The sequence below is a fragment of the Leucopleurus acutus genome, assembly GCF_964270905.1.
Source record: "Leucopleurus acutus genome assembly, chromosome: 20".
NCBI lineage: Eukaryota > Metazoa > Chordata > Mammalia > Artiodactyla > Delphinidae > Leucopleurus > Leucopleurus acutus.
The window spans coordinates 43,776,943-43,804,172 of NC_139162.1; the positions used below are offsets into that span (position 1 = coordinate 43,776,943).

Here is a 27,230-nt window from a genome sequence, read left to right on the forward strand (position 1 = left end):
CAGAATTAGAAGTAAACTGTGGGGGTCTGTTAAGGCTCAGAGCATAAATGTAACACCTATTCCAAGTTAGAACTCAGATGGGTCCCTATAGATGAACCCTCCCAAGGGTAGCAGGGCCATTTCTCAGAGGGGACCCTGGTTGCCCAGAGGTAACCCACATCTGGTCTTGTGTGTGTGGTGGGATTGGCCCATTCCCTGAATGGGGAGGGGAGTGAGAGGATGTCTGCTGGGTTTTGGCCCAATTAAGACTATTTTAAGAGGACCCGTGATGAGGCCCAGAGACAGCAGGCACTTACTTCAACGGAAACTTTATTTTTATTGGGTACTAGGCTGGGCAGGCCCCAGCTCAGCCAAGCTTGGACAGCACCTGCAGTGCATCTGCCCGCCCTCTCTGGGCAGGTGTGCGCCAATCTGGCCCAGAGAGGCAGAGGGCTCCCTTGCCACCACCATCTCCATCAGGGCCCACCGAGGCCAGCGACTGGGCTGCAGGGAGTAGGCGGAAGTGGACCAGGCAGCAGGCAGTCCATATTTTGCAGCCAGGTGTCGAGTGCTGCCACAGGCTCTCCCCCAACCTGGCCCAGGCTCAGGATCCAGCAGCACGATCAGCTCCTCCAGCACTTCCAGCTCATCCAGGAGGCGAGACAGCGGCTGTGATTCCAGACTTGGCAGCTCTGGGAGACAAAGGGAGGGGTGAAGGGGAGGAAGCGCAAGCTTCCAGCCCACCTCCCCCCCTCCTTGGTGTATCCTCAACTAACCCCTGCCTAGGAGTGGAGGCAGAGGGACCTCCTTCCCTGAGTCCCCTGCCTCTGAAGCCTCCAGGGAGCCTGGAGGGGACAAGTGCAAGGAGAATAGGGTGTGGGTGTTGAGGTCGTTGCAAACCAAGCCAGGATAGGGGTGTTGGACAGCTTTCCCCTGGTGGTGGCGACGGCGGTGCCTTTGCAGGGCGAGCAGGAGAATTTCTGCTGAGGTCATGAGCAGAACCAGCACCAGGGACAGGTCAAAACTCCAACTCGGCCAGGCCTGCTGAGGGACTTTGTGCTCAGATGTCCACAGGAGACTGGAAATCGCCGGTAAGCTGGGCTCCTGGGAACTAAGGACGCTCAGCTTTCCACGTGTCAGGGGGCAGGGCTCCTTGTTAGGGACCGGCTTCTGGAAATAAAGTGGGAAGCAATGCCCTACTCCTGCCTCCTCAGCACAAAACTTCCCATCCTTAAATCCCTCAATGGGACCACATCTCCGCCTGATCCTGCCCTCCCACCCCCCCACCCCGACTCCTTTAACCCCTGATACCATCAATACTGTGCCCCCATCCCTGTCCTCTTCAGTTAGGTTACACCCTCCCTTCCCTTGATACAGACGCCACCCATCCGACCCCAAGCCACGCTCCCCGCCCCCGCCCCACTCTGGCGGGCTGCACCTTGCCCAGGCTCTCCGGAGCCCAACCAGCACCTGTCTGCCGCGCCTCCGGGTCCCGCCGCGGCTCCCCAAGGAAGTGGGGGCCGTTGCTCCGCCGCCACAAGGGCTACATAGCTCCTCGCTGTTGGGGTTGCACTGCCCAGGAGGACACTCTTTGAAGGGGTGCGTTACGTGATTGCCCGCATCATCGGGCCCGCAGTTTTCCGAAAATTCAGTCTGGTGGGACACAGCGTCTCACGTGCAACCGCCAAACCTGCCTCCTCTGCGCTAGCTACGTGCTTTCCCCTTTGTCCTATCCCAGCAGTCCCCGCCCCTTGCACTGTACTCACCCAACCTATCAGCGGACGTGCCCATCTCTCTATCCCCCCCCCTCACCGCCCCCCCGCACACTAGCCCTGCCAGTCTCCCAACCTTCTCTACATAGGCCCCGCCCCTTTCATTCCCCCGCCCGCCTCTTCCTCGCCTCTCGGTTCCCGCCTGTCTAACCGGCCACACCCCTTAACCATGACCGTCTTAACTCACACTGTCCCTTTCTTCGCAGGCTCAGCCCCCCATCCCCACTTTGTCTACGTACGGCCCACCGCCCCCACCCCGAAGCAAGCCTCACGGGCCATACCCCACAGACCTCGCCCCTTCCCCCTTCCCTATCACCCCTTAACTCCGCCTGAACATATGCAAACGCCCAGTCCCGGCTCCTTACCCGAGCAGGGGGCGGCCCGAAGCGCTGCAAGCAGCTGCCACAGCACAGGTCCTCAGGGTTCCGGTACTCCGGCTGCAGTGCTGAGAGGCCTTCCTCGGCGCCGCCTGGGCCAGGAGCAGCACGGCAGTCAGGAGGAGGCATAGGGGCCCCATCCTGGCGGAGCCTGCCTTCTGGGGGGCCATGACCACAGGACTTCCTGCCACAGCACCTCTGCCGCACTTGCCAGGAAACCGGGGCAGAAGAAGGAAGCAGTGGATGTGGGGGCATAGGATCCCCAGTCCCCTTTGGAAGCCAGGAATCTACTCTCCAGCCCCAGACCAGCTCCTGGCCCGTTATCAGAGCAGCCACAAGGCCTCAAGATGGCTACAGCGAGGACTCTGGAGCCGGACTGCGTGGATTTATATCCCATCTCTGCCATCTTCTTGCCCTCTCTTTTCCCATCTGTAAAATGGTATAATAGTACCTGTCTTAGAAGGTTATTGTGGAGAAGTAAAACCATTACTGGAAGTAAAGCATTTAGAACACCTGGCACCTGGCACAGTGTAAGCTTAAGTATTAGGTACTACCTATTCCCATCTCAGGGCAGTGGGCATGGAGGACCCAGCCATCACCCACTGGAGACTCCCACCCAACTCCCAGCAATCTTACCTTAGCTCCTAACCCCAATCTCCTCCAGACTGGGAATCCTCTGACCTGCCACAACCAAGCATCTCCCCCTTGAGAATCCTCTGATGGACGTGCTGAAGTTTCAGCACAAAGGCAGCCCCACCCAACCAGTCCCACTTGGGGGTTTCTAGGACCCTGGGCATGCTGCTTTCCCACCTGTTGTTGGAAGTTTCTTGGCTGAGGTTGTGGCCAGAGCCCAGCCCTACTTCCCCTTTTCATCAGCAGATGTGGGGGTGGAAGGAAACCAGCCCACAGCCAGGCTCAAGCTAACAACGAAGCTCTAAACCCTCAATATAGAACTTTATTAGGGGCGGGGCGATAGAAGGTCCCTGTGTTGAAGGTATTACATCATGGAGACCCGGAGCATGGAAAAGATGGCACTAGGGAGTTAAGGGGGCTTTGAGGAGGGGTCCTGGCCAGGAACATATATGCCTGCCAGGGGTGGAGGGCAAGGTCAGCATCTCAGAAATGGCCATGCCGGTGGTCTGGGGACCGTCGTCGATTTCTTTCTCGGGGACGGTGGACGGTATGGGACCTTGGGGGTGACCTGGGGACAGGAGAGAGGAGGATCAGAGCCATGGGGATGGTGTGCAGATCCCCCAGTTCTGCCTCTGCTCTGGGATAAGGCATGGCACTTGATGAAGTAAGTAGAGTTCCTGGGGGTGGCCTCAGGATAGGTGCACAGGGGCTGACCTCAGGATTAGAGATCCAGGATGGACTTGGGTTTGGGGTTCAGGCTGGTTTGGGGGTTGGGACTTAGGTGCTCGTCTTCAGATGGGGCTCAGGGCTAGTTTTAGGGCACAAAAGGCTTGAGACACTTATTGGGGCACAGGATCAGATTCATTTCAGGATACAGGGGCCTTGGGATACGAGAAGTCTTGGCAGGCTGGTCCTGAGGTACCTGCGCCTGGGTCCCCGCCCATAGAGCTGCCGCCGGAGGTTGCGGGAGATAGGTCGCAGGTGCATGAAGTTGCAGAAACCACCCCGGGTACATTCCCTGGGTAAAGCATGGATGGACGGATGAGGCCATTGTCACTGACAGCCCCCTCAACTCATACACAGAAGTCTGGGACTCCAAGTGCCCATCCCACCCCTGCACTACCATACCCCATCTCATACTGCCGACAGCACGACTCCCGGAAGTCAGTGACGGGAGACAGCTCGGCATGCACAGCCTGCCCGTTGAACCAGCGGTTATTGAGTTCAGCGACTGCCCGCTCTGCATCCTCCTCGCGCCGAAACTGAGGGAAAGTCGGTCAGGGTCAGCAATCAAACTCAGAAATCAGGGGATTAGCTAGCAGCTCAGGGTCTGGACTGGATTTAGTGAAGGACCTCAAGCTGTGAGGCTTCAGCGGTGGCCGTTAGGCATTGAAATGCCTCCACCTCTAGGCTCTAATGGGGAGACAGCAGGCACCTTGACATAAACATTGCCCACGAGGTGATCCCCCAGGTTGTCGCACACATTCATCTCTTCAATCTCCCCGTACTTCTCCTGCAGTTCCGTGAACACTTCCTGTGGAAGACCACGAGGAACTCAGCTGCGCTGCTGGCCCACAGGAAACTGAACCCACCCCTGCCAACCCTCACCTCGAAGAAGTTATCATAGTGTTCTTGCACCTCCACGTCGCTCACGTGACCTGGTGGAGGGGGCCAAGGTGGAATCAGGGCGTGGCCTGCTGGGAGCTGTCCGCCCTGCCCCCAAGACAGGTCCCTCACTCACAGTGCGATCCGTCTGCGGTTTGGGCGGTGTTCTGTGGATTCCGGTACAGGTTGAGCAGCACTATGGTCTGAACAGAATTTAAAGGGGGCGGGGCCTGAGCTCAGAAGGCGGGACTATATGCAGAGGGATTGGGTATGAAGGTTGGGGGTGAGACCTTGCACCAGAGAAAAAGCATAAGCATCTTGAGTGCAACAGCAACGCCTGTCCCTCAGAAAACCAGAAGAGGGGATACCTAGCAGTGAGGGACAGCCCAGGGGTGTGGTCTTTACGTACGGGGGCGTGGCCAAGTTCCTGGGAGAAGGGCCTGAAGGTTGGGAGAGGAACCTGCAGAGCTCCGACAAGAAAAACGCCGGGCGGTAGGGTGGGCCCTAGAAATCCGGAAAAGGCGGGACCTCGTGATGGTGGACAACAGAAAGGGAATGGACAGGAAGTTAACCCCCCAGGCTCCGTGCCGGGTCTCACCTGGCTGAAAGTCGGTTTGTTGTGAAGCCGGGAGCACCGGTCCCCGTGCCGGCAGGCCCCGATCTTAAAGTAAAAAGAGCAGTTAACCCTGGAAGAGGTGCAGAGACAGAGGTGAACCGAGGGCCGGGGAGCCGGACACCCCAGAAACACCGCCCCACGCCGCCCAGCCACCAGGGAACCAAGTGCCTCGTCCTCGGGCTCCCGAGGGGCCACTCCCTGCGCCCGTTCTCACTTGTCCTTCTCAGTCCCGAATATCGAAGCTAAATATTCGGCCATTTTTACCCGAACCCTCCAACTATGTCTGCTATTACGTCACTTCCGTTGCTTAAGGGCATTGGGAAATGTAGTTCTTCGCGGCCTCCGGACACTCAGAAACTCCCTAGTGCGCTTGCGTGACGGAGGCTCTCACCCTCCCCGCGGACTCACCCACTGGAGTTTCCTGAAAGCGCATGCGTGCAGCGTTGCCTGACCAAAAAGACTACAAGGTCCAGAGACGCTTGCGGCATCTCGCGCAAAAGTCCGTAGTTGAAAGTGGCAAAGGGGTCCAAACAGGAGGAAGTAAGACTCCACTGGTGAGTTAGGGGTCGTCTCCGTACCCCAATAAACATAAAGAGCGTCTCAACCCAGTCAGCTTGCTGGTGGGGGCGGGGGTACCCTTCTTTCAGAAAACCCACCCTTCAATTTCTCTCCCTTTTGTCGTAATAGGGGCGTGGTTGCTTGTGATCCTTGCATCTGTCACTTAGGGTCAGGGCTTGGGTCTTGCCCTGAAGACCCTCGGAAGACCCGGCCCCAGCGCAACTATGAACTTGGAGCGGGTGTCCAACGAGGAGAAGTTGAACCTGTGCCGGAAGTACTACCTGGGTAAGGGCTGATATCTTAGGGTCCCCGGAGAAGAGAGGGGACGGGACTAGAGCGCCTGGGGGCCTGGATTCTTGGGTCTAGAGGATGAAGTGGCTGGGGACGCCGACTCTTGGGTCCCAAGAGAGGAAGGGCCTGGGTCCTGAGGAAGGAGGAGACTGGGGCCTCAATTTCTGGGTCCCAAGAGAGGAGGGGAGTTGGGGGCCTGGTCTCCTGGTCCTGCCGAAAAGATGGTTGAGGACTCAGATTCCTGGATCCCGGGGAGGAGTCAGGATTCTTGAATCCCTGATAGCAGAGATCTCCATTTGAATTTGGGTATGGGAGAGGACCTTCCAAATTGGTCAGCTACGTGGGTGTTGGGAGGATCCTCATTGCCTTAAGTCCCAGTTTATTTTCTTCTCTTTAGGTGGGTTTGCTTTCCTGCCTTTTCTCTGGTTGGTCAACATCTTCTGGTTCTTCCGAGAGGCCTTCCTTGTCCCGGCATACACAGAACAGAGCCAAATCAAAGGCTGTGAGTCCAGGGCACAGATGAAGGGAGGCCATCGGGTGTGGGGAGGGGGTCTCTGGGAGCCTTGGTGGGAAGGGACAATGGAGGTTCCAGAATTCTGGGACTCTGTGGAAGAGAAGAGAGGGCCGGTCTCGGGGAGACCAGAGAGCAGGTGGTGGCCAACCTTTCCCCTCCTGTTCCCTCTTACAGATGTCTGGCGCTCAGCTGTGGGCTTCCTCTTCTGGGTGATTGTACTCACCACTTGGATCACTATCTTCCAGATCTACCGGCCACGTTGGGGCGCCCTTGGGGACTACCTCTCCTTCACCATACCCCTGGGTACCCCCTGACAACTTCTGCACAGGCCTGAGGACCAGGATGGGCTCCTCTTCTCCAAGCCCACTCTCAAGCCCCTAAGACTTGTTCCTATCTCCTGTGTTCTCTGCTGACATCCCCTAATAAAGGACCCTAATTCTCAATATTGACTTCCTGGGATCTTTTGGAGGTTGAAACTTAAAATGATTATTAATATTCAGAAACATTTATTGATTGCTTACTTTGTGCTAGGCTTAGTGCTTCATACATGATGCGCATTAGTTCACTGTATACTACTCATAACCCTTCAAAAATAGGAACTTTCTTGCTTGGGAACCCTATTGTACAGATCTGGAACCAAGGAAGGAATAATACTTCCATTACTAGGGACTGTCATCCTGTACAGGTAGTATGTGAATTTGAAAACATTACTTCGCCCTCATTATTCTTATCGGAAGTGTGGATCACAATGCTACCCCCTAGAATTTATCTATGCCAAGGCACATGTGGTAAATGGAAGTTCCTCATTTTCTGAAGGAGATTGTCTGCAGCAATAGACATGTATTCAAGAGATTTATTAGAGGAGGTTTCCTTGATCCTCCTATTTAAAATTTCAGTCCCCACCTTGGCACCCCCTGTGGAGCCCTACATCAAGGACACCCTACATCAAGGACACAGGACAAAAACTCTGGAATTAACCGAGCCCCCATAGCAACTGTTGCCATGGCCTCTCCTAATCTAAACCGGACAGCCCCCCACCCCGACTCCATATTAGGTAAAATATTCACCATGTAGTAACCTTGTAGCTTCCTGACCAATCACCTAATGCCATCCTGCTCGCAGGATTTTTCTTTGTCTTGAGGCTATAAAAGTTGGCTGCCAGCCCACACAGGGGGTTGACTTTCCCTGGCTACCAGGAAGTTGGCCCGCTGTTCTTGCAGCGACCCTTCTCTTTAATAAATTCTATCTTCCTTACATTCTGCCTTGTGCCTGGAAATTCTTTTCCAACCCGCGCTCGGGCCACCACACTCCCTATGTCTCTTTCAGGCTATATCCTTTCTCCTCTTACATTTCATTTAAAATATTCTACTTGTTTATTGTTCGTCTTCCATCCTCTAAAATATAAGCTCATTAGGGCAAGGATTTTTGTCCATTTTGTTCACTGCGGTGTCCCCAGTACCTAGAGTACCTGGCTCAGGTACTTAATATTTGCTAAGTGAATGAGGCTGCACGTTAAAAGAGTTTAACAGGTAGCTGGCACCTAGTGAGTGCTTAGTTAAGAGGGAACCCAGCCTAGCCCCAGAATTGTTTTCCTCTTAGGGACCAAGAGAGACTCCCACGGTTAAATAACTCCTGTTAAATAGCCAAATTTGTGTTACTCAAATCTTCTAATACTATAAGTGCCAAGCAGCCTCGCGACGCTCTGATCCTTGGTCTCCCACCGTGCCTCGCGCGGCGCAGGCGCCCTTACTTCGGCTGAGTCTCGGGAGCTAGAACTACACCTCCCAGGAAGCGCCCTGGGATATTGTTGGTTTGTTTCCGGAAACCTGGACCACCCCCACCCCAGAAAGGTGGGACTTAGAGCTGGGAACCGACAGCGGCAGCTGTGAATTGGCCAGGGTACGAGATTGACGGTTGCATTGACTAATGGAAACAAGGGACTGCCGAAGGGCCCGCCCACAGAAGGTGAACTGGAGGAGGTGGCGGCTTCCGCGGCCGTCGCGGCCGGACACTGCTCAGGGCGGAGGACTGCCCACACACGAAGCTTACCTTTGACTTCTCCCCGTCTGCCTCTGGCCTTGACTTGTGACCGTAGGCTCTTTTGGGCTTCTCTGACCCAGCTAGCCAGACCCCAGACCCCAACCATGTTCCCGGTGAAGGTGAAAGTGGAGAAATCAGGTGAGGACCCCGAGGTCGGGGGCCTGTAGGGGAGCACCGGACTGATCAGGGTGTGGGAGTCCCTATAGACAGCATTATCGCGATAAGGCGGACTACGCGACTTCTCCCCGCAGCCCATCTGACTATCGCTGTCAGGCATCGAGCGATTCCTGCCACCTTGATACCCTCCCGGTGTGTGTTCAGGATAGCTTTGAGGTTGAATGGTGGTGACTCAGGCAGTGGTGTGGTGCGGTAAGACATGGGGATCCCGAGCCGTGTGACTCAAAGAAGGACTTTTTTCTCCGTTTCCCCATTTCTCGCAGTGGTCATGAGTCCAGCATTTGCTGAGCACCTGAAGTACGGGAAAGCTTTTAATCCTCGTAGTCACTGTATCCCAATAATCCTAGGACGTGGGAAATGTGGTAGATGGGGAAACTGAATCTGAGAGAGAGGAAGTCATTTTGGGTTGGGGCCAAGCTTGATGGGAACCCAGGACTGGCACGTTAAGGGTGGTGGGAGAGGCATGGAATCCAGACAACAAAATAATACTAAAATGACGTGAGATGTTAAATGCTATAAGTGGTAATAAAACGAAACAGGAGAAGGTAGGGAGATCAGGAGTGAGGCCAGGTGAGGGAGAGAGCGATGAGGATAAGTGAGGGAACAGCAAATCTGACAAAGGAAATAGCTTTGAAACAGCGGAGAGGTGAAAGCCTTGTCCGGAGTGTTCAAGGGCCAGCACGGAGGCCAGTGTGGCTGGAGCAGAGCGAGTGATGTAGAAAGTGTGAGGAGATGAGAGCAAAGGGTGGGGGTGGGGGTGCAGGTCTTTGGCTTTTGCTGTGAGGGAAATGGGGAGCCAAGGGAGGGTTTTGAACCAAGGAGGGAGTTTTACAAGACGGCCCCCCAGATGCCAAAAAATGCCCCAAAAATCGTGGGTGGAAAAGTGAAGGGGGCCTGACCATAACAAAATAATGGTGAGGAAGGAGTAGGCAGGGTCATGGAGGCCTGTGAACACCAGGCTGGAACACTCAGACTCTGCCCCAGGGGGGCACTGCAGAGTCGTGGAGGGTTCTAAGCAGGGAAGGATCAGGGTCAGGTTTGGGTTTAGGAAGATTCCCCTGGCCACCTTGTGGAGGGTTCATTAGAAGGGGAGACTGAGGCTGGGAGCCCAGGGGGAGGGAGGGAAAGGACCCGGGTGGGCAGACTAGGGAGGGGGGAGGGGGGAGAGACACTCAGGGGACCAAGTGGACAGGCCATGGGGTGGGCAGGGGAGGGAGAGAAGTGACCTTGTTGAGGCCCAGGGAGGGATGGGGTGACAGTGTGGATAAACCTGAGAAGGGGGTCCAGGAAAAGGGATAAGTTTAGAGAGACACTGAGACCAGTGTGGGACCCAGTAGGTGGCAGGAGCCTGGGGGATATCAAGGGGAAAGTGTCCAGGGTCAGGAGAGAATCAAGGACTAGGGAAAGAGAGGTGGGCATGATCCATACCTTGGCTCCTAACCAAGGCTCTTTGCTAGAATCTCAGCTGCCCCCAGCCCTGCATCCCCACCCTGTCTCTCCTCTGAGTCATGTCTCCTGGTCTCTTCAGGAAGTCTCAGGGCTGGCAAAGCATGTCCCCAAGTGTCCTTCCAGGCTCTGAGTGCTGGGTCAGAGCTCCTACTAGTTGGAAGAGAAGAGTGAACACCCCACAAGAGTAAGAGGAGAATATTTATAACATCATCACCTACTTACGTTCCGTGATGAAGAGAGGCAAACACACAGGCTGACAGGGCCAGGCAGGGGCTGTGGCATGCAGGAAGGTGGGCCCAGATCTCATTTCCTGGGGGAAAAAAAGCCAAAAATGGGTATTTGAGATGAAATCTCCCAATTATTAAATGTAGTCATCTTATTCAGATTTAACTCAGATTTAAAATAACACAACTACCTCAGCCAAACAGAGCACATCTGGCGGCTGGATTCTGCACCCAGTTTGAGTCCGTGCCTTATAACTTCAGCTGTGGAGCCAGATGACCTGGGTGCAAATCCTCAGCCTTGCGATTTCCTAGCTGTGTGACTTTGGGCAAGTAGCCTAACATCTCTGTGCCTCAGTTTCATCATTTTTAAAATGGGGATAAACATCATATTTACCTGCCAGGGTTATTGTGAAAACTCAGTGGGTTAATATGTGTGATGTGCTTGGAACAGTGCTTTGCACATAATAAGCACTCTGTATATGGTACTTGTTATTATTGCATCCTGCTAAGAGATTCATATACAACACAGGTTTGTTTAAACCTCAAAACAGTCCTAGCAGGTAGATATCATTTGGAGACCCATGAGGAAACAGGCTCAGTGAGGTAAGGTGATTCACCTTAGGTCACACATGAGCATGTGGGTCAGCCCTGGAAGCCAGAGCTCTTGCTCATCATTTCAGTAGTCTCTGTCCACTGTACCCTCCCAGCATGCCTGGGCCTGACCGAAGGATTGGATACACATGCCCTTCCCCGGCCCAGTGGCTGCCCACCTGCCGTGGGCCTGGGAAGTGACTCCTCGGTACCCTCTTCCCCAGAGTTGGAGATGGCAAAGGCCCGGAACCAACTGGATGCTGTTCTGCAGTGTCTGCTGGAGAAGAGTCACATGGACAGGTTGGGACCTGGCCCAGCATGGGGTCATAGGGAGTCGGGGGCCCTGGGTGGGACCCCAGAGGCTGGCTTAGGGAGGAAGGGGCCCAATGGATGAGGCCACTGGGTGCCTTCCCACCCTGGGCCCTTGGAACCCTGAGCCTACAGTTCTCCTCTGCTACCAGGGAGCGTCTGGATGAGGAAGCTGGGAAGACCCCCTCAGACACCCACAACAAGTAAGTTTTATTGATGGGATCTGTGTTTGAGGGTTTGTGGTAGATAACTTCTTTCCTCATCCAAGCCCTGACCACCCTGCCCCATGCTTTCTCCACCACACTCCTAACCACTCTCCGTGTACAAAGGCCCTGGGGCAGCAGAAGCTTAGGTCCGCTGATGATGCCACCTCGGGCCCCGGTGTGGGGGGAACACAAGGCCTAAGGAGTTGGTGGCGTCTATATGAGCTTGATCACAGTACCCCAAGAGTGCCCTTTGGGGGGTTTTGAGCAGGCATTTGTTCAAGGGTAAGCCTGCTGACGCCTTGTCTCTCCCCACAGGGATTGCTCCATCACGGCCAGCGGCAAACGGTAAGGTGGCAGGGGCCCCAGCCAGCTGATGAGAGGTCCTCAGTCCCCACCCCGGTCCTGAAATTCTCCCTCCCCACACAGGCCATCTGCCCGATTCCCCCATCAGCGGAGGAAGAAGAGGAGGGAGATGGATGAGGGGCTGGCCGAGGGAGGGCCACAGCGATCCAGTGAGTAGTCGGTGGCCTTGGAGGGCAGGCAGTGATGGTCTACGTGACGATATTCATACCCCTCCCACTCTCACCACCCTAGACTCGTACGTGATCAAGCTGTTTGACCGGAGCGTGGACTTGGCTCAGTTCAGTGAGAACACACCGCTGTACCCGATCTGCCGAGCCTGGATGCGCAACAGCCCCACAGTGCGCGAGCGTGAACGCTCACCCAGTTCACCGCTGCCCCCACTGCCTGAGGATGAGGAGGTGGGATGGGTGGTGGGCCCCCGCCCAGCAGCCAGGGAGGGCAGTGGGTAGACACTTGCAAGGTACCTTCCCCCCAAGCTAATGGGATAGACAAGCATAGGTCTCTGTGTCTCTCGGGTAACTCCTGGATCCGGTGAGGTACACAGATAGGAACCCTTAGGCCAGGGGAACGGTTGGAGTGCCCCAGAGCAGACAGACGTGGCTATCCGGTCTGGGAGGGAGAGGGGACAGGGTTCCTCTGGGCAAATAGATGTGACCTCCAAGATCAGGGGTTCCCAAGAGCTGGGGGACGGGGCAGGGGTTCTTAGTGCAAACAGGTGTAGCCACCTGGCCTAGGGGAGCAGATGGGGATCCCTTGGGCTGGGAATGGAAGTCTCCATAGATGGAGGTCTGTGTGCTGGGCAGGAGTAATTGAGGAGATCCCTGGGTTGGATAGGAGAAAACAGGGATCATTGGAGCAGACAGACATGACTCCTAACTACAGGTCCCTGGTGAGACCCTCATGTCTTTTGTCACTGGGAAAGGAAGGAGGTGTGAAATGTGTGCCCCTGGCCCTCTTCTCTGACTCTCTTGGGCTTGGTGTGGGGTCCTGTATCCTCAGGGTTCAGAGGTCACCAACAGCAAGAGTCGTGATGTGTATAAGCTGCCTCCACCCACAGCTCCCGGACCACCCGGAGATGCCTGTAGATCCCGAATTCCATCCCCACTGCAGCCTGAGACCCAGGGTACCCCTGATGATGAGGTGGGTGTGCAAGGCCGGCCTGGGGCAATGGGGCAGGAGTTGTGGGGCTCGGGCGTGGCCACCCAGCCTGGCCTCTCTGTCCACGCAGCCCTCTGAGCCTGAGCCCTCACCCTCCACACTCATCTACCGAAACATGCAGCGCTGGAAACGCATCCGCCAGAGGTGAGCATCCCCCAAATGCTTGTTCCCTGTGGCCTGTGCTCCAACTGCTGAGTCCTCCCTCTGCCTTCCCCCCACCCCAACTGCAGGTGGAAGGAGGCATCCCATCGGAACCAGCTTCGTTACTCAGAAAGCATGAAGATCCTACGGGAGATGTACGAGCGACAGTGATGTTCCCCTCTCCCCACCCCCACCCCAATAAACATTCCCCTCCTCCACACTGGCCTCCGCTTTCTCCAGCCCATCCTTCCCGGATCAGACATAAAGCAGTTGGCACAGTTCTAGCACATTTATTGGGGGAGTGAGGAGACGGGGCATCAGGGAATTTGAGGCGAGAGAAAGATTGTGGGGAATCAAAGAAAGTGGCTGCTTGGTTGGGTCTTGGAGAATAAGGGGAGGGGTGTGGAAGGTGGATATGTGGTTGGAGACTTGGGGGTCAAGACAGTGACTGGGGGGTTCTGGTTAGAGCTGGGCGTAGGGGCCTAGGACATCCGTGCAGAGTCTGAGGAGCTGGGGTGGGTGTCTGTACAGTGTGAGGTTGAGGGTCCTGGTTGGCCTAGAATAGGTGTACAAGGGTGGGGGTCAGAAAAGGGGTTCAAGAGTCTGGGGGTGGCTGGCTGAGGTTTCAAGTTAGAAGATGGGTTGGGGGGAGAGAGTAAGGAGAAGTGGAGTATCTGGTTGGAATGAGGGGAAGGACCCAGAGTCTTGGGGACCAGGCCAGGAAGGTCCAGGGTGGGAGGTCTGTGCAGAGTCTGGGACATTTGAGGGGAAGCGGGGGCTTATGCTTGACTAGCCTAGGCCTAGGATGGGGGCAGGTCTGTCTACACCATAATCTTGGGTTGGGGGGGGGACTGAAACGGGGTGTGGAGATGTTTTCCTAGAGAAGTCAGAAGGAAATAGGGAGTTTGGAGTGGGGTTCTATGCCAAGCGGGGTCAGTGGGGATGGGAGACTGTAGGCTGAGGGACTGTGCTTGTAGGGTCTGGAAGCCAGAGAGGTGTTGGGAGGTTTGAAAACAGGAGAGTGTGTGAGAGGGGGAGTGTCAGCGGAAAGGTCTAGGTTATCAAGGCTGAGTCTAGGTTGGAAGGTTCAAGGCAGATCCCAGATTGGGTGGGCGGGTAGTCTTGGCGCGCTCGGGGTATCTGGCTAGGCGGAGTCAGGTCGGCTTTAAAAGTGCGGTGGAGGGGCCTCAGGCGGCTCCCAGGGTTCAAGCGTGCCCTGGCTTCTACTTGGCGGCAGCCGCCGGCGGCGACGGCAGTGGAGCCTGGGCCGGAGCAGGTGCGGCCTGGATGGAAAGGACGCCCTCAGGGGACAGCGCGGACGTCACGGCCGCAGGGTCCACGCCAGGCGGCAAGCGGTAGCGGCGGTGAAACTCGCGCGCGATGTATCCGTGCTCATCCTGGAGGGAAAGAGGCTTGAGGGACTCGGCCCATTCCCTGTGGATGCCCCGCCCCTCCGGTCTGCGGATCCCGCGTACTTGTTCTGGCCCCGCCCCCGCCAGCGGGCTCACCGGGCGCTCCTCGTGGCGCGCGTGCACCTCCACGTGGTCGCCAACCACCTTGACGGCGATTTCCTCCGGTGAGAAGTGCTTCACATCCAGCAGCACCGAGAAATGCCCGGGGTCGGTCGATACCTGCGCACAGCCCGATAGTCATTGGGCGGGGCGAGGCTCCGGGGACCCAGAAAGGCCCCTCCCCTTGGTTCTCCGTTGGTTCCGGTGCTGCAGCTGTTCCTGGCCTCTGGAACTGGGGCGTCCCCTTTCCTACACGTAGCCACCGAGGACCTCTTCGCCCAGAATAACTGGGATCATCCCTCCCCTTGTGGCCACTGGGATTCCCCTCTCATCCAGAGTGATGAGGCCCCCTTACCCTGCAAGGTCAGGGACCTCCGTCCTCACGGGGTAAGGCCTGCCCTCTCCCCCAGTGTCAGCAACGCCGTAGTCAGCGTGTCCTTCTGAACACTGCTCAGCCCCCTTCCCCTCAGAGCCCCAGGGGCGCTTACTGCGCCACCCCCGCCAGAAATCGTCGAGATGCCTCCTCCCACAGTCTCCCCTTTCTACCCTCCCACTCGAGTCACGGGATTGCTTGAGCCCTCAGTAGTTACCAGTACTCCTCCCCCACTTCTGAGTGGCCAGACCCCCCTTCCTCAAGTCACAGGACCCTCCCTCCCCTCTACCTCTCCAGGAGACATACAGTCACCACAGTCTCCAAACTCTCTTCCTCAGGAATAACAAAATATTCCCTCCCCTCGGGAGGCACTGGGAACCCCACGCCCTTCAGAATGACTGGGCTCCCCCTTTTTCCCAGATTCCCTGGGTCCCCAGCCTCCTTCAGAATCACCAAGACTTCCCTCAGAGTGACCGCCCCCACCCAATTACTGACCCAGCCCTTACACGCCCTCTCGAAGCTGAGACCCTCCTCAGACTGACGGGGACCTCCTACCCCTTTCAGTAACCTGAACTCCGAGAATCCATACTCAGGGAAGTCCGGAAGCCCCTCTGAGGGGCCGGACTCTCTGGCCCGCTCAAAGTCAAGGGACATTCCTTCACCCCCCTCAGGGTGACCGGGGACCCCAGCCTTGGAAGTAGACGGGTTACCGCCCCTCCCCCAGGCCTGGCACCTGGGCGGTAGGCAGCGCCACGCTGGGTGCGCGCAAGTAGTAGGGGGCCAGCGCGGCGGGGCAGAGCGCAGCCAGCTCGGCCTCCAGCAGCCCCTCGCCGAAGCGCTGGTCGAAGAGGCGCCCGGGTGCCGAAAGCCCGGGCAACGGGGCCGAGGCGCGGCGCAACCAAGACGGCTGCACAGGCACCGGGATCTCCATCGTGCTCCGCCGCCGCCCTAGGCTCCGCAGTGCCCCAGCGGGTGCCGCCGCTGCTTTATAGTACGCTCTGTGTCCGCCCCTCGGCGGGCCGCCCGGGGACGTTGGGACTGCGGCCAGAGCCGGCCATTAATAGAGCCTTATTTAGACAGCCCAACAATGACTTGGCCATTTATTAAGCGCCTGCTGAATGCCAGGGAGGTATCATTCCCCAATTTTCCGAAAGGAAAACTAAAGCTGAGGAGGCGGAGCCTTGCCAGAGTGGGGTGCAAGCGTGGCGTTTGGGATCCACGGCCTGAGAAACCCACCAAAGAATTCCCAGTCCCTTTAATCCACCCCCGCCCCAAAGGCGCTCTGAGGATGACGCAGATGGCGGTCTTAGGAGCAGATTCCTGGGTACAGGGAATGCGGTAGCTGGGCCAGGCTGTCAGGAGGACACAGAACAGACCCTATTCCCATCTCAGCAGGGCCCTGGTCCCAGCCTAAGCCGGGCCTAATTCTGTGCGTCTGACTCAGCCTCGGGTGCACAGGACAGCGGGGTCTGCCAGGTGAGCAGCGGCCAGGGGGCGCGGGCAAGAACAGTCCAGGCTGGCCCCCCTGGGGCAGCGCGCCGGGGCCCAAAATAGCTCATTTTGATCCAGCCACCTCGGCCAGGAGCCCAGGCCTGGCATCTGGCGCAACCAGCTGCTCCTGGAGCAAGACGGAAGTGCTTAGATGACGGGGTGGGACTGGTAGGCTGCTGGACTGATGGAGGGACGGCGGTTAGAGAGGGCATAGACGCCCTTATTGCCCCTGCAACGGGAAAAGCCGTAGTTAGACTGAAATCTGGATGAGATTTACGCAGCAAGAGGGGGAGTGGCCAGAATACACGAGTACAGGAAAGCAAGAGTGCATTGGAACCCCTCCTAACCGCGAGCCCAGTCTCAGCTCCTTTCCATTGGTCCACGGACTTGCCAATTACTGCAGCTCGCTACGGTTCTCCAATTAAACATGCTCTCTCATTCACGTTACAGCCAACCAATTGTGAGACACCTCCCTTTGGCCACCGTCCAATTACTTTTATTTTCCTATCTTTCGTCGCCTTGGAGGCCGCTCTCTTCCCGCGCCTGCAGTCCCAGAGAGGGGCGGGGCTGATAGGGCATTGCTAAGCGACAAAGATGCGCTCCGAGTGAGTCCGGTGACCGAGCAGAGCAGGCGGAATCGGCGAGGTAGCTGCGGGATGGACCGCAGGTGAGACCGATCCCTCTTCCGGGGATCACAAGGGGCCTGGGGAGGATCAAGGGTGAGAGCAACGCAGCCTAGGATCAGGTTTTCTAGGGTGCGGAGTCTCTCGTTCTCAACGGCACTGGAACTACAACTCCCAAGATGCTCCACAGCCTTAAGCGGCTCCCGCCTTGGACTTCACCGTCTCGGGGGTTCCATAGCGTCTTACGTTCCGCTAAGTGGCCCCGAGGGCTTTTTTTTTTTTTTTCCCTCTAACCTCGCAATTCTCAGGGGCATCTTGGGAATTAAGATTCTTAATTTTGAATTTGTCCCCAGACTCCCATGGGTGTTATTTTTGACCTTTCTTGCTTAGGCGGAGCCCAGTGACTATAGGGACTGTAATCCATCTACCCCTTTCTCCTCAGAGAGTGTCCCAAGGACTTATGGGAAATGTACAGTGATAAGGTTTAGCCCTTAACGTGAGCTCCACTTCAGAATCACCTGGGACACTGCGAAGAAGATGTATGTAGATGCCCAGCCCCCTTCCTGATATTCTGATTCTTTTGGTCTGCGGTGAGGATCACGCATCTGTAGTTTTAAAAGATTCCTCCTAGACTGGATCCACGGTTAAGAACCACCAATCAACAGTTCCTGGGTTCTTCTCTTTTGAGACTGCTCCAAGGGCTGGTGGGAATCGTGCGTCCAGTATCTTTATCTTGAGTGTGCAGTGGTGCTTCAAGGGAATTATAGTCCATCTCTTCCAGGAATCCATGGGAATCGTAGGGTGGTTGTGCCCTCTTACCGTTCTCCCATCCACCCCACCCACATACAGCCTCCCAGCAGGGCTGCAGTGACCTTGCTTTGCCTGCCAACCCCCCTCTCCCCTTGCAGCTTGCCAGTTTTCTCCACCCAAGACAGTACTTTGGGGGACGGCCCCCTGGGTCGAAGCCACTTTCTGACCTGGCACCCCAAGATGAGGACACCCAACAGAGAGTGCTGTGTTCCAGCCCAGTAGCAAGGGAGTGACAACTAGAGGGAAGGAAGACATGATGAGAGATGGGGGTGAGAGATCAAAAGACAGTCCCTCCTATTTTCCCTATGGCCCTACCCTTATCCTGTCCTCTACCACCTAAATCCCTCATCACAGCCCCAATCACTTTGAGTTGTTGCAATCGTGGGATGTTTCCTCCCCTCCGGACCGAGACTTCGTATGTGTCTTCGTTACCCTACAGGGATAACCCCTCAGCCTCACTTTTTCTTCTCTTCGCTTCCCCTATCTTAGACCCTGAGCTCATCCAGGTCCCAGAGATCCAGGCTCCCAGAGGCTCCCAGGGCTCTGGCCACAGGTCCCAAATCCCCTGAGCTGTTTGAGGAGTCCTGGCCATCCAGCTCAGGGACCTCTTCCCCACCCAGCACCACTGAGGGACAGATGGGAGCCTCTCCACCACTCACCGTGACTGACAGCGGGGACTCTGTGGTGGCCAAGTAAGTAGCAGTAGCCCTGGGGGAAAAGAAGGGTTTGGATCAGTGGGAGGGGGCAGACATCCCATAATATCACAGCCAGATCTGCACTTTTAGGACCACACTTCAGGCATGTTAGCAAGCGATCTGGAGCGAGGTTCAAATCCAAGCTTTGTCACCAACTCTGTATATGATCCTGACCTCAGTTTCCTCATCTGTAAATTGGAGATATTAATAGCGTGTATGCTCTAGGGCTGTTTTAAATTTTCAATGAGTTACTGTCCGTGCAGCATCTATAACAATGCCTGTCACATAGTGAGCACTTGGATTTGTAGGATCCAAGTTCAGCTGCTATAACATAGAGTCCCAAATTAATTGTGGCTTAAACAAGAGAGTACTTATTTCTTCCTCACCTAATAGTCCAGACAGAAACAACCAGGCCCGATATGGCAGCCCCTAATTGAGGTCTCAGAGACACAGTTTCCTTCTGTCTTGTCGCTCTCACTTCCCTAGGCTGTTACCCTTTCCTTCATGGCCCATAATGGCTCCCAGCCACATCCACTTTCCAGAATCACATCTCCTCATACCTGTTGGTCAAGAACAGAGTTACATGGCCATAAAGCTACAAGGGCACCTGGTAAATGTATTTATAGAAGAGTGGCTATGTGCCCCGGATTATATCATCTTATATAGTACTGCATTACTGGGGGACTTCCCTGGCGGTCCAGTGGTTAAGACTCCGCACTCCCAATGCAGGGGCCACAGGTTCAATCCCTGGTTGGGGAACTAAGATCCCACATGCCGCACACTGTGGCAAACAAAACAAAACAAAACAAAACAAAATTGCATTACTCTATAAGAAAGGAGAACTGATGTTGAGGGACAACTCCCAAGTGCTGCTATGGAGTTAGGTAAACATTGGCTATTGTGATTATTATTGTTATTATTAAATATTAGGCTCTCCTCATCCCACCCACCTTGCAATTCTCTGATGCTCACAGGTACATAAACCGGTTCCGACAGGCTCAGCCCACAAGCCGAGAGGAACGCGAGTCTGCAGGCCCAACCCCAGCTGACTTTTGGTGGCTGTGGCCTGAATCACCACACCCCAGCAGTCAGCTGGCAGCAGGTACCTGCTTCAGTCTCATCTACTCCTGGCCTATAACCTCTCCTGGGCGATACCCCCAGCAGCCACTCCTCCTGGCCCCCCCTAAATCAACTGGAGCTTCTCAACAGGAGCCAATGAACCAGAAGGAAGACCCAACACAGCAGTCCCGACTCGTGCCAAGGTGGCCAGCGCATCACAGACTATGGCCCCCCTTCAGGAAATAAAGCAGGTGACATCCCTATCCACTCCTTCCCCTACATGCCTGAACTGGCAGTACCCGCCCTGGGATAGAATTAGAGTCAACCCCCAATTCAAGGAAGTGTAAACAAAAAAGGAAGGTCTTGCTGGCTAATGCAATCAAGAAATCCAAAGGTAGCTGCTTTCAGGCACAGCTGAATCCAGGTGTTTGCACCATATTGGGAGGAACTTGACTCTCATGGCTCTCTGTTCCTCTTTGTTTGGCTCAACCTCAGGTAGGCTTTCCCCTCAAAATAGCTAAGATGGCCCCGTTAACTCTAGGCTTCTAATGTACTTGATCACTCCAGTGGAAAGAGAAGGCTTTTCCAATGGCTCCATCCTAAACCCCAGGGCTTACTCTCATTCGCTCATCTTTGAGCCAATCACTGTGAACCAGAGGACAGAACATTATGACTAGCCAGGCCTGATCAGGAAGGCAGGGTCGACCCTTCTATAACAATGACTGCACTGAGGGATACGGATCCACAGAGGAAAACCTGGTCTCTCTTTCCTGAGGAGGAAGAGCAGATTCTAAGCCAGCATGTGAGGGCACCAGGTGGAATGTAGACCTGCATCCAGGCCCTCTGTCCCGAGCCCCTTTCCCAGTAGCCTTTGGGATGGGGACTGGCCTCTGACCCCTGTCACCTCACAGAGCCTCAACACGTGGAACTCATCCCTGCTGGACTTGGAGACACTGAGCCTGCAAAGCAGAGCTGCCAGGCTGCTCAAACGCAGGTGCCTCCTCCACCCCATCACCCTCCCCACTCCTACCCCTCCAGGCTCGGGCCACTGCCTCTGAGACCCCCGTTGCCTCACTTATGCCTCTCCCTACAGCAAGGCCTCCATCTCCTCCTCCTCCTCCCTCAGCCCCAGCGATGCCGGCATCTCCTCATTCCCCGTCAGCTCTGATGGCCTCTCTCCCTTCTCCATGACCTTCACTCATGACTCCAGCAAGGGCTCTGACCCCAAGGCACGAGGTAGGTTCTGGGAGGCAAGGATGAGGGCAGTCTGGGTGCAAATCCCAGCCTTTCGACTTACCAGCTCTGTGACCTTGGACCTCTCTGGGCCTTGTTTCCCCAGCTGTAAAACAGGGGAAATAATTGTACTCCTCTGCTATGGGTGTTGTGAGGATTAAATGAGTTGGTGAATACATGGAAAACCTAGCACGGCTCTGTTAACAGTAGCTATCAGGAGTATGCATGTTCTCTCTCTGCATCCTGTCTGCAGTTCTGAACACGAAGCCCCAAAATCAGAAGGCTTTTTGCAAATTTGGCACCACAGCTGATTTGCCAGCAAAATTTGATGTAAACAATATGAAGAATATTCATATATCTATCTTATTTTATTGAGGTATAATTGATTTACAATATTATATTAGTTTCAGGTGCACAACATAGTAATTCAAAATTTTTACAGATTATACTCCATTTAAAGTTATTATAAAATATTGGCTATATTCCCTGTGCTCCACAATATTTCTTTGTAGCTTTTTATTTTATACATAGTAGTTTGTACCTCTTAGCCCCTGTCCCTATCCTGCCCCTCCTCTGCTTCCCTCTCCCCACTGGTAACCACTAGTTTGTTCCCTATATCTGTGAGTCAGTTTCTGTTTTGTTCTATTCATTCGTTTATTTTATTTTTTCAATTCTACATATAAGTGATAACATATGGTATTCACCTTTCACTGTCTGACTTATTTAACTAAGCATAATACCTTCCAGGTCCATCCATGTTGTTGCAAATGGTAGAATTTCATTCTTTTTAACGGATGAGTAGGATTCCATTGTATATATACACCACATCTTCTTTATCCATTTGTCTGTTGATGGACACTTACTTAGGTTGCTTCCATATGTTGGCTATTGTAAATAATGCTGCTATGAACATTGGGGTGCATGTATCTTTTTGAATTACTGTTTTCATTTTCTTCAGATATAGACCCAGGAGTAGAATTGCTGGATCATATGATAGTTCTATTTTTAGTTTTTTGAGGAACCGTCGTATTGTTTTCCACAGTGGCTGCACCAGTTTACATTCCCATAAACAGTGTACAGGGCTTCCCTTTTCTCCACATCTTCACCAACATTTGTTATTTGTGGTCTTTTCGATAGCCATTCTGACAGGTATGAGGTGATATCTCATTGTGATTTTGATTTCGATTTCTCTGATAAGTAGCATTGTTGAGCATCTTTGAATGTGCCTGTTGGCCTTCTGTATGACTTTGGAAAAATGTCTATTCTGGTCTTCTGCCCATCTTTTAATCAGGTTGTTTGTTTTTTGATGTTGAGTTGTATAAGCTGTTAATATATTTTGGTCATTAATCCCTTATCAGTCATACTGTTTGCAAATATTTTCTCCCATTCAGTAGGTTGTCTTTTTGTTTTGTTGATGGTTTCCTTTGCTGTACAAAAGCTTTTAAGTTTAATTAGGTCCCATTCATTTATTTTTGCTTTTGTTTCCTTTGCGTTAGGAAACAGATCTACAAAAATATTGCTATGATTTGTGTCAAAGAGTGTTCTATGCCTGTGTTTTCTTGTAGGAGTTTTATGGCTTCAGGTCTTACATTTAGGTCTTTAATCCATTTTGAGTTTCTTTTTGTATGAAGTGGGAGAATATATTCTAATCTCATTCTTTTACATGTAGCTGTCCAGTTTTCCCAGCACCACTTATTGAAGAAACTGTCTTTTCCCCATTGTATATTTTTGCTTCCTTTGTTGTAGATTAATTGACCATAAGTGTGTGGGTTTATTTCTGGGCTCTCTGTTCTATTCCATTGATCTGCTTGTCTGTTTTTGTGCCAGTACTGTTCCGTTTTGATTACTGTGGCTTTGTAGTATAGTCTGAAGCCAGGGAGTAAATATTCATTCTTCTTTCTATGGATATATAACATTGAACCATATGAAATTTTTGTCTGTAAGTGAAAAATGGTTGAATAATGGCAATTTCATATTGTTCAACTAAATACCAATGTGTTTGAGTCTGGTGTACTGACCCAGACCCCTGTCAACACTGTACATACCATGTAACTTTGCTAAAACATGCAAACTGTTGAACTTGCAAATTTCTGCCCCCAAGATTTCTGAGATTGGATTAAGGACCTGGGTTACTGTTACGGTCATCGTTGTTACCGTTACTCTGTGCCCAGGTCCTGGGATGCAGTGGTGCACAGGACAGATGCTTTCCATGTTTCACAGGACTCGCGTGAGTGGGGACAGGCAAGCAGAGAGGACAGAGTGGTGTTTGTGCATGTTGTGTGATCCTGCCCAAGCACTCCCCTGATTCTTTGCTCCTTCTCTTCTTATTCACTTCTCCTCCTTGAGCCTCAATTTCCTCATCTGTAAAATGGGGATAAAACTACTACCTACTTCATGAGTCGTTTTGCAGATTAAATGTATTCATTATTTCACATAACAAACATTGAATATCTGTTGTGTATGAAGCCTGTGAGCAGGATTGGGGATTCCTTAGTGAACCAACCATACATGGTCCCACCTTCATGGTCCTCACAGGATAGTGAGTGTGGGGTAGAGAATAGCTACATAACTCCACAAACAAATGTGAAATATAAGCAGAAATGAGGGCCATGCAGGAGAGAATTGCGATGCTGGGATGTCAGAGAAGGCCTTCCTGGAAGAGGTGCTATCTAAGGGGAGACCTGAATGATGCAGGTGGGGACAATAGCCCTCTAGACTGTACAAAGGACCTGAGGTCGGAGGGAACACGATGCAGACAATGAACTAGGAAAGGCAAGAGCCAGGAGTAAGAGTAGTGTGGGATAAGGTGGAAGAGATTGGCAGGGGTTGGATTCTATGGGCTATGTAGGCATGTGAGGCGTTTGGTCATAATCTACCGGGGAGCCACGGGAGAGTTCTGAGCAAGGAGGGCACGGGATCTTTATCGCTCCCTATGGCTGCTATCAACATGTAGTGAGAGACAGACTCTGGTAGTTTGGGTTGGGCCAGAGCCTGAGGAGCAGAGTAGAGGGGAGTGGCCAGGTCTGGAAGTAGAATCACAGTATATAGAAGGGAGAGAAGAAGAGGTTCCACATGATGCACCCCCCTGCTTCTTGGTGCAGCATTGGTAGGTGGGGCTTCCGAGAGATAATGGTAGCCATGCTAATCGTAACTGATAAAATGATGCTCTGGGTGATAGGGAATGGTGTCTCTTTGCCCCACAGGACGGAGGACCGCCAGTGGCCCTGCCTTTAGTCACTGCTGTATTCCCAGCACAGGGCTGGGCACTGGGATGGAACACGATAAACAGTTCATTTTGCATTTATGCCACAAATACTGACACTAGGTCCTGTTCTTGACACTGAGGATATGATAATGGCCAGATAGACAAAAATTGCTGCCCTTGTGTAGCTGGCATTGTGGAGGGAGAGGTGAACAATAAGTAAGCAGAGAAGTATGATATTTAGTAGTTAGAAGGTAATAAGTGCTAAGGAGAAAAATGGAACAGGAAAGAGGATGGAGAGTGGTAGGGCCGGGGTTGTTGCAGTTTTGAATAGGGTAGCCAGGGAAGGCTTCACTAAGAAGGTGGTACCTGGGAAAATATTGGAAAGACTTGGAGTGAACCCTGTGGTTACATGAACGAAGAGCCTTCCAGGCAGAGGAAACCACAAATGCAAAGACTTTTGCTTTTTACCAGGAGAGAGGTGCAGCCCGGGGAAGATTCTAACCCAGGAGCACCCTGATCTGACTCAGGTGTTCACAGGCTCCCTCTGGCTTCGGGTGGGGACAGTTTGGGAGGATAGGAAGAAGGGAAACCAGGGAGGAAGTTGCTCTGAGGTTGGCAGGTGAGGGAAGTAAAGTGGGGAGAAGTGGGCAGATTCTGGAGGATCCGCCTTGGTCACTGCTATAACCACCACGTCCAGAACAGTGCCTGGCAAATAGTAAGAGCTCAATAAATATTTGTTGATGAATGAAGAATTGAATGATGACAGGTTGAGAAGCCCATGAGGGCTCTCTTCTCTGATTCTGCCCCTTTCCCCACTTCCCAATCTGCAGGGGAGTTGGGACATTATCTGGAGAGCCTGTCTGAATAACCTTCTGGTACAGTCGAAGGGTGTGTGCTAGGCTGTCCTTGCTCATCCCCCCAGGCCCTGCCTTACCCCTCTTCCCTCTACTTACTCCACAGCAACCCCAGCACCTGCCCCCATCCCTACTCCAACCCCAGTCTCCTCCCGGGCACCCCTGCGGCAAGAGGATGACATTCTGTACCAGTGGCGGCAGCGGCGGAAGCTTGAACAGGCTCGAGGAAGCCAGGGTGATGGAACCTGGGTGCTGCCCCAGACCCCTGCCCTCACCCCTACGGTGAGATGGGGGAGGGAGGAGACTGAGGGGGCTGGAGCAGGGATCCTAAGGGAAGTTGGAGGAAGGGGGAGGCTGAGGGGATCTCAGGACCCTCTACCCTTTCTCTCCCTCTCAGGTCCCTATCCCCATCTGTCTACAGACCTCTCCTGCCCCTGCGGAGACCCTTGGTTCCCTGGGAACCCAGCCTAACTGCATCCCACTTTGGGGCAGTGTGGCTCCACCTGGTCCCCGGGAAGCCTTCCACTTGGAGAGGCCTCCTATTCCCCCAGGGTTCTCTCCACATATCTTTTGGGGCCACAGCCCCCATGGATTCTTCTGGGCCCCGCAGCCCGGTTCCTGGGTATCTCTTGGGGCCATCCCTCCCACGGCCGCGGCCTCCACCCCAGCGCCCCCAGCCTCCACTCCTGCGCCGTCTGCCTCCACTCCCGCGCCCCCTGCCGCCCCCCAGGGCCCGCCCACCCCTGCACCATGCAGCCCAGCCGAGCTCGAGAGGCAGAGCTCCAAGCCTCGAAGAAGCAGAGCCCGGCGCCGGGAGACTGCTGGGCGAATCACGGAAGCGGACGAGGGTCCTGGCGCGCAGCTCAGAGGCGCGCTGGGCCAAGTAGTGGCGGCTCGGCTGTTTCCGGACAGCCTGGAGGACACGCCCCCTCGCCAAGAGGGCCAGCCTCCACCCGAGGCTGACTCTCAGAAAGTCAAGGCCACACGCCCTCAAACCGAGACTCGGTCCTCTCGTTCAGAGGTCACGGCCCCTCCATCTGAATCACGGTGTCCCCAGACAGAGACCCCGCAGGATTGGTCTAAGGCCGAGTCTCGGAACGCCAAGGCCATGCTCCCCCTAGTGGGATCGGTGCCTAGGAAGGACAAAGACACTTTCTTGGCTGACGTCGGGTGTAAGCCGCCCAAGGTCCGGCCTCATCCAGCTGAGGAGGCGGCCACTTGTGTTGAGGCCCCGCCCCGTCCGTTCAAGGAGGGGGCTCTTGAAGTTGTGGTCACGCCCTCATCCGCTGATGGCCACGCCCCCTCAGAGGACGTCCTCTCCCAGGCTGCTAGACTTCTGCAGGCTGCGGAAGGTGAGCAGATGCGCACAGATGCTCGTGGCTGCCCGGATCTGGATGGCAGTCCAGCACGCTACGAGTCCGGCCCCCTGAATCTCGCTCTTTTTCCCCCAGACTCCGACGGCAGCGAGTTCCAGGACGACCCTATACTGCAGGTGCTAAGGGTTCAAAGGGCGGAGCTGCGGCGGCAGAAAAGGTGACCATGCCAGGATTTAAGACACCCGGCCCCTGAATCCTCTGAGACTCCCGTTTGGTACTCACTTCTCCTGAGCCCCTTTCCCAGAACATACACAGCCCCAGACCCCAATCCTGAGCAAAACTTCAGCCTCTACTCCCCTGTCCTTTTTCCAGGAAAGTAGATGCCCAGATATCCTGCCTGCTGGGCCACACTGAAGACCCAGGGTCTTGGTCTCCTCCAGCCAGGTCGCCTTCCGGGTCCCCAAGGATGCGGCTGAGGAGGGAAGGAGACTCTCTTCAGGCCAGACGACTTTGAATTGTACAGATTCTATTTTTCCTAATACATTTTTTTTTTCAGGTTACTGGTTGTCTCTGAGAAAGAAGTTGTTTTGGAAAGTCCAAGGGTCATGCTAATTTAGGGAAATAGCTCCCATGCCCCGCCTCCCCCCCCACACACCCTAGCTCTGCCCTGCCCCACCTCACCCTAGTTTCTGACCACTGAAGCAAAGTGTCTTCTGGTTTCATCCTCTATGAGGGCAGGAGAGGGGTTCCGGGCAAGACTGGGACTCACCTTATCTGACCTTCAACTCAGGAGTGGATCCTCTTGTCTCAGATGAGACCAAAGGAACTGTCCTCTGGGTATGAAGCTTGTAGAGTCATCAGAGTGTTGGACAGTGGTCAGGCCTCAGTCCACATCCTGCTTGACCCAGCAGCAGCATTTGGTGCTCTGATCCCCACCCCCTCCTTGAAGCACTTCTTTTCCTGGCTTCCAGAGCCCCAGCCCTCTCCTCACCTCTCTGGTTGTGCCTCCTCATTGTGCCTCACACCTGTCACTTTAGTGTGTCCCAGGGCCCTGGCC

The 27,230-nt window shown here is 54.3% G+C and overlaps 6 protein-coding genes across 10 annotated transcripts; 3 read left to right on the forward strand and 3 right to left on the reverse strand.

Annotated features, from left to right (window-relative positions):
- Window positions 1-346: 346 nt before the first annotated feature.
- IGFLR1 (IGF like family receptor 1) lies at window positions 347-2,615 on the reverse strand (the record flags this gene model as incomplete). The annotated part of the gene is given in 6 exon segments (XM_082862241.1): window positions 347-399; window positions 402-671; window positions 756-1,149; window positions 1,450-1,632; window positions 2,117-2,187; window positions 2,190-2,615. Coding segments are annotated over 6 exon segments (1,080 nt in total). The 5' UTR covers window positions 2,299-2,615.
- Window positions 2,616-3,165: 550 nt separating this feature from the next.
- On the reverse strand, window positions 3,166-5,280 carry U2AF1L4 (U2 small nuclear RNA auxiliary factor 1 like 4). Of its 3 annotated transcripts, XM_082862244.1 has the most exons (9): window positions 5,197-5,258; window positions 4,965-5,052; window positions 4,776-4,826; window positions 4,503-4,569; window positions 4,370-4,419; window positions 4,197-4,295; window positions 3,890-4,023; window positions 3,684-3,779; window positions 3,166-3,329 (listed from the first exon to the last, which is right to left on the reverse strand). In XM_082862244.1, the coding sequence occupies exons 1-9, from the start codon at window positions 5,238-5,240 to the stop codon at window positions 3,245-3,247; spliced, it is 714 nt and encodes a 237-aa protein (XP_082718370.1). In that variant the 5' UTR covers window positions 5,241-5,258; the 3' UTR covers window positions 3,166-3,244. The 3 variants fall into 3 exon arrangements, with proteins under 3 accessions (XP_082718370.1, XP_082718368.1, XP_082718369.1); XM_082862242.1 differs by lacking the exon at window positions 4,776-4,826 and having other exon boundaries at window positions 5,197-5,280; XM_082862243.1 differs by lacking the exons at window positions 3,684-3,779; window positions 4,776-4,826.
- Window positions 5,281-5,461: 181 nt separating this feature from the next.
- PSENEN (presenilin enhancer, gamma-secretase subunit) lies at window positions 5,462-6,781 on the forward strand. 2 transcript variants are annotated; one of them, XM_082862317.1, is made up of 4 exons: window positions 5,462-5,536; window positions 5,708-5,825; window positions 6,229-6,333; window positions 6,520-6,781. In XM_082862317.1, exons 2-4 carry the CDS (start codon window positions 5,765-5,767, stop codon window positions 6,657-6,659), a joined length of 306 nt encoding a protein of 101 aa, XP_082718443.1. In that variant the 5' UTR covers window positions 5,462-5,536; window positions 5,708-5,764; the 3' UTR covers window positions 6,660-6,781. The 2 variants fall into 2 exon arrangements, with proteins under 2 accessions (XP_082718443.1, XP_082718442.1); XM_082862316.1 differs by having other exon boundaries at window positions 5,470-5,536; window positions 5,670-5,825.
- A 1,575-nt stretch (window positions 6,782-8,356) lies between these two features.
- On the forward strand, window positions 8,357-13,214 carry LIN37 (lin-37 DREAM MuvB core complex component). Of its 2 annotated transcripts, XM_082862446.1 has the most exons (9): window positions 8,357-8,523; window positions 11,051-11,126; window positions 11,288-11,338; window positions 11,657-11,686; window positions 11,768-11,853; window positions 11,936-12,102; window positions 12,704-12,844; window positions 12,933-13,006; window positions 13,093-13,214. In XM_082862446.1, the coding sequence occupies exons 1-9, from the start codon at window positions 8,490-8,492 to the stop codon at window positions 13,172-13,174; spliced, it is 741 nt and encodes a 246-aa protein (XP_082718572.1). In that variant the 5' UTR covers window positions 8,357-8,489; the 3' UTR covers window positions 13,175-13,214. The 2 variants fall into 2 exon arrangements, with proteins under 2 accessions (XP_082718572.1, XP_082718573.1); XM_082862447.1 differs by lacking the exons at window positions 11,288-11,338; window positions 11,657-11,686.
- A 787-nt stretch (window positions 13,215-14,001) lies between these two features.
- On the reverse strand, window positions 14,002-15,846 carry HSPB6 (heat shock protein family B (small) member 6). The gene is made up of 3 exons (XM_082862554.1): window positions 15,621-15,846; window positions 14,512-14,634; window positions 14,002-14,400 (listed from the first exon to the last, which is right to left on the reverse strand). Exons 1-3 carry the CDS (start codon window positions 15,816-15,818, stop codon window positions 14,227-14,229), a joined length of 495 nt encoding a protein of 164 aa, XP_082718680.1. The 5' UTR covers window positions 15,819-15,846; the 3' UTR covers window positions 14,002-14,226.
- A 2,601-nt stretch (window positions 15,847-18,447) lies between these two features.
- On the forward strand, window positions 18,448-26,687 carry PROSER3 (proline and serine rich 3; the record flags this gene model as incomplete). The annotated part of the gene is made up of 9 exons (XM_082861886.1): window positions 18,448-18,503; window positions 19,481-19,608; window positions 19,716-19,816; window positions 20,477-20,559; window positions 20,659-20,801; window positions 24,964-25,139; window positions 25,279-26,209; window positions 26,309-26,390; window positions 26,546-26,687. The coding sequence occupies 9 exons, from the start codon at window positions 18,448-18,450 to the stop codon at window positions 26,685-26,687; spliced, it is 1,842 nt and encodes a 613-aa protein (XP_082718012.1).
- Between the last annotated feature and the right edge of the window lie 543 nt (window positions 26,688-27,230).

Coding starts and splice junctions, on each gene's coding strand:
- U2AF1L4 (XM_082862244.1), bottom strand. CDS start 5,240: ATGGCCGAATATTTAGCTTCGATATTCGGGACTGAGAAGGACAA. Junction 4,420..4,502: donor AACCGCAGACGGATCGCACT/GTGAGTGAGGGA, acceptor CCCCTCCACCAG/GTCACGTGAGCGACGTGGAG. Junction 4,024..4,196: donor TGGGCAATGTTTATGTCAAG/GTGCCTGCTGTC, acceptor ACTTTCCCTCAG/TTTCGGCGCGAGGAGGATGC.
- LIN37 (XM_082862446.1), top strand. CDS start 8,490: ATGTTCCCGGTGAAGGTGAAAGTGGAGAAATCAG. Junction 11,339..11,656: donor CCCTCAGACACCCACAACAA/GTAAGTTTTATT, acceptor CTCTCCCCACAG/GGATTGCTCCATCACGGCCA. Junction 12,103..12,703: donor CACTGCCTGAGGATGAGGAG/GTGGGATGGGTG, acceptor CTGTATCCTCAG/GGTTCAGAGGTCACCAACAG.
- HSPB6 (XM_082862554.1), bottom strand. CDS start 15,818: ATGGAGATCCCGGTGCCTGTGCAGCCGTCTTGGTTGCGCCGCGCCTCG. Junction 14,635..15,620: donor TGGCGCTGCCTACCGCCCAG/GTGCCAGGCCTG, acceptor GGCTGTGCGCAG/GTATCGACCGACCCCGGGCA. Junction 14,401..14,511: donor CGCGCCACGAGGAGCGCCCG/GTGAGCCCGCTG, acceptor CTTTCCCTCCAG/GATGAGCACGGATACATCGC.
- PSENEN (XM_082862317.1), top strand. CDS start 5,765: ATGAACTTGGAGCGGGTGTCCAACGAGGAGAAGTTGAACCTGTGCCGG. Junction 5,826..6,228: donor GTGCCGGAAGTACTACCTGG/GTAAGGGCTGAT, acceptor TCTTCTCTTTAG/GTGGGTTTGCTTTCCTGCCT. Junction 6,334..6,519: donor ACAGAGCCAAATCAAAGGCT/GTGAGTCCAGGG, acceptor TCCCTCTTACAG/ATGTCTGGCGCTCAGCTGTG.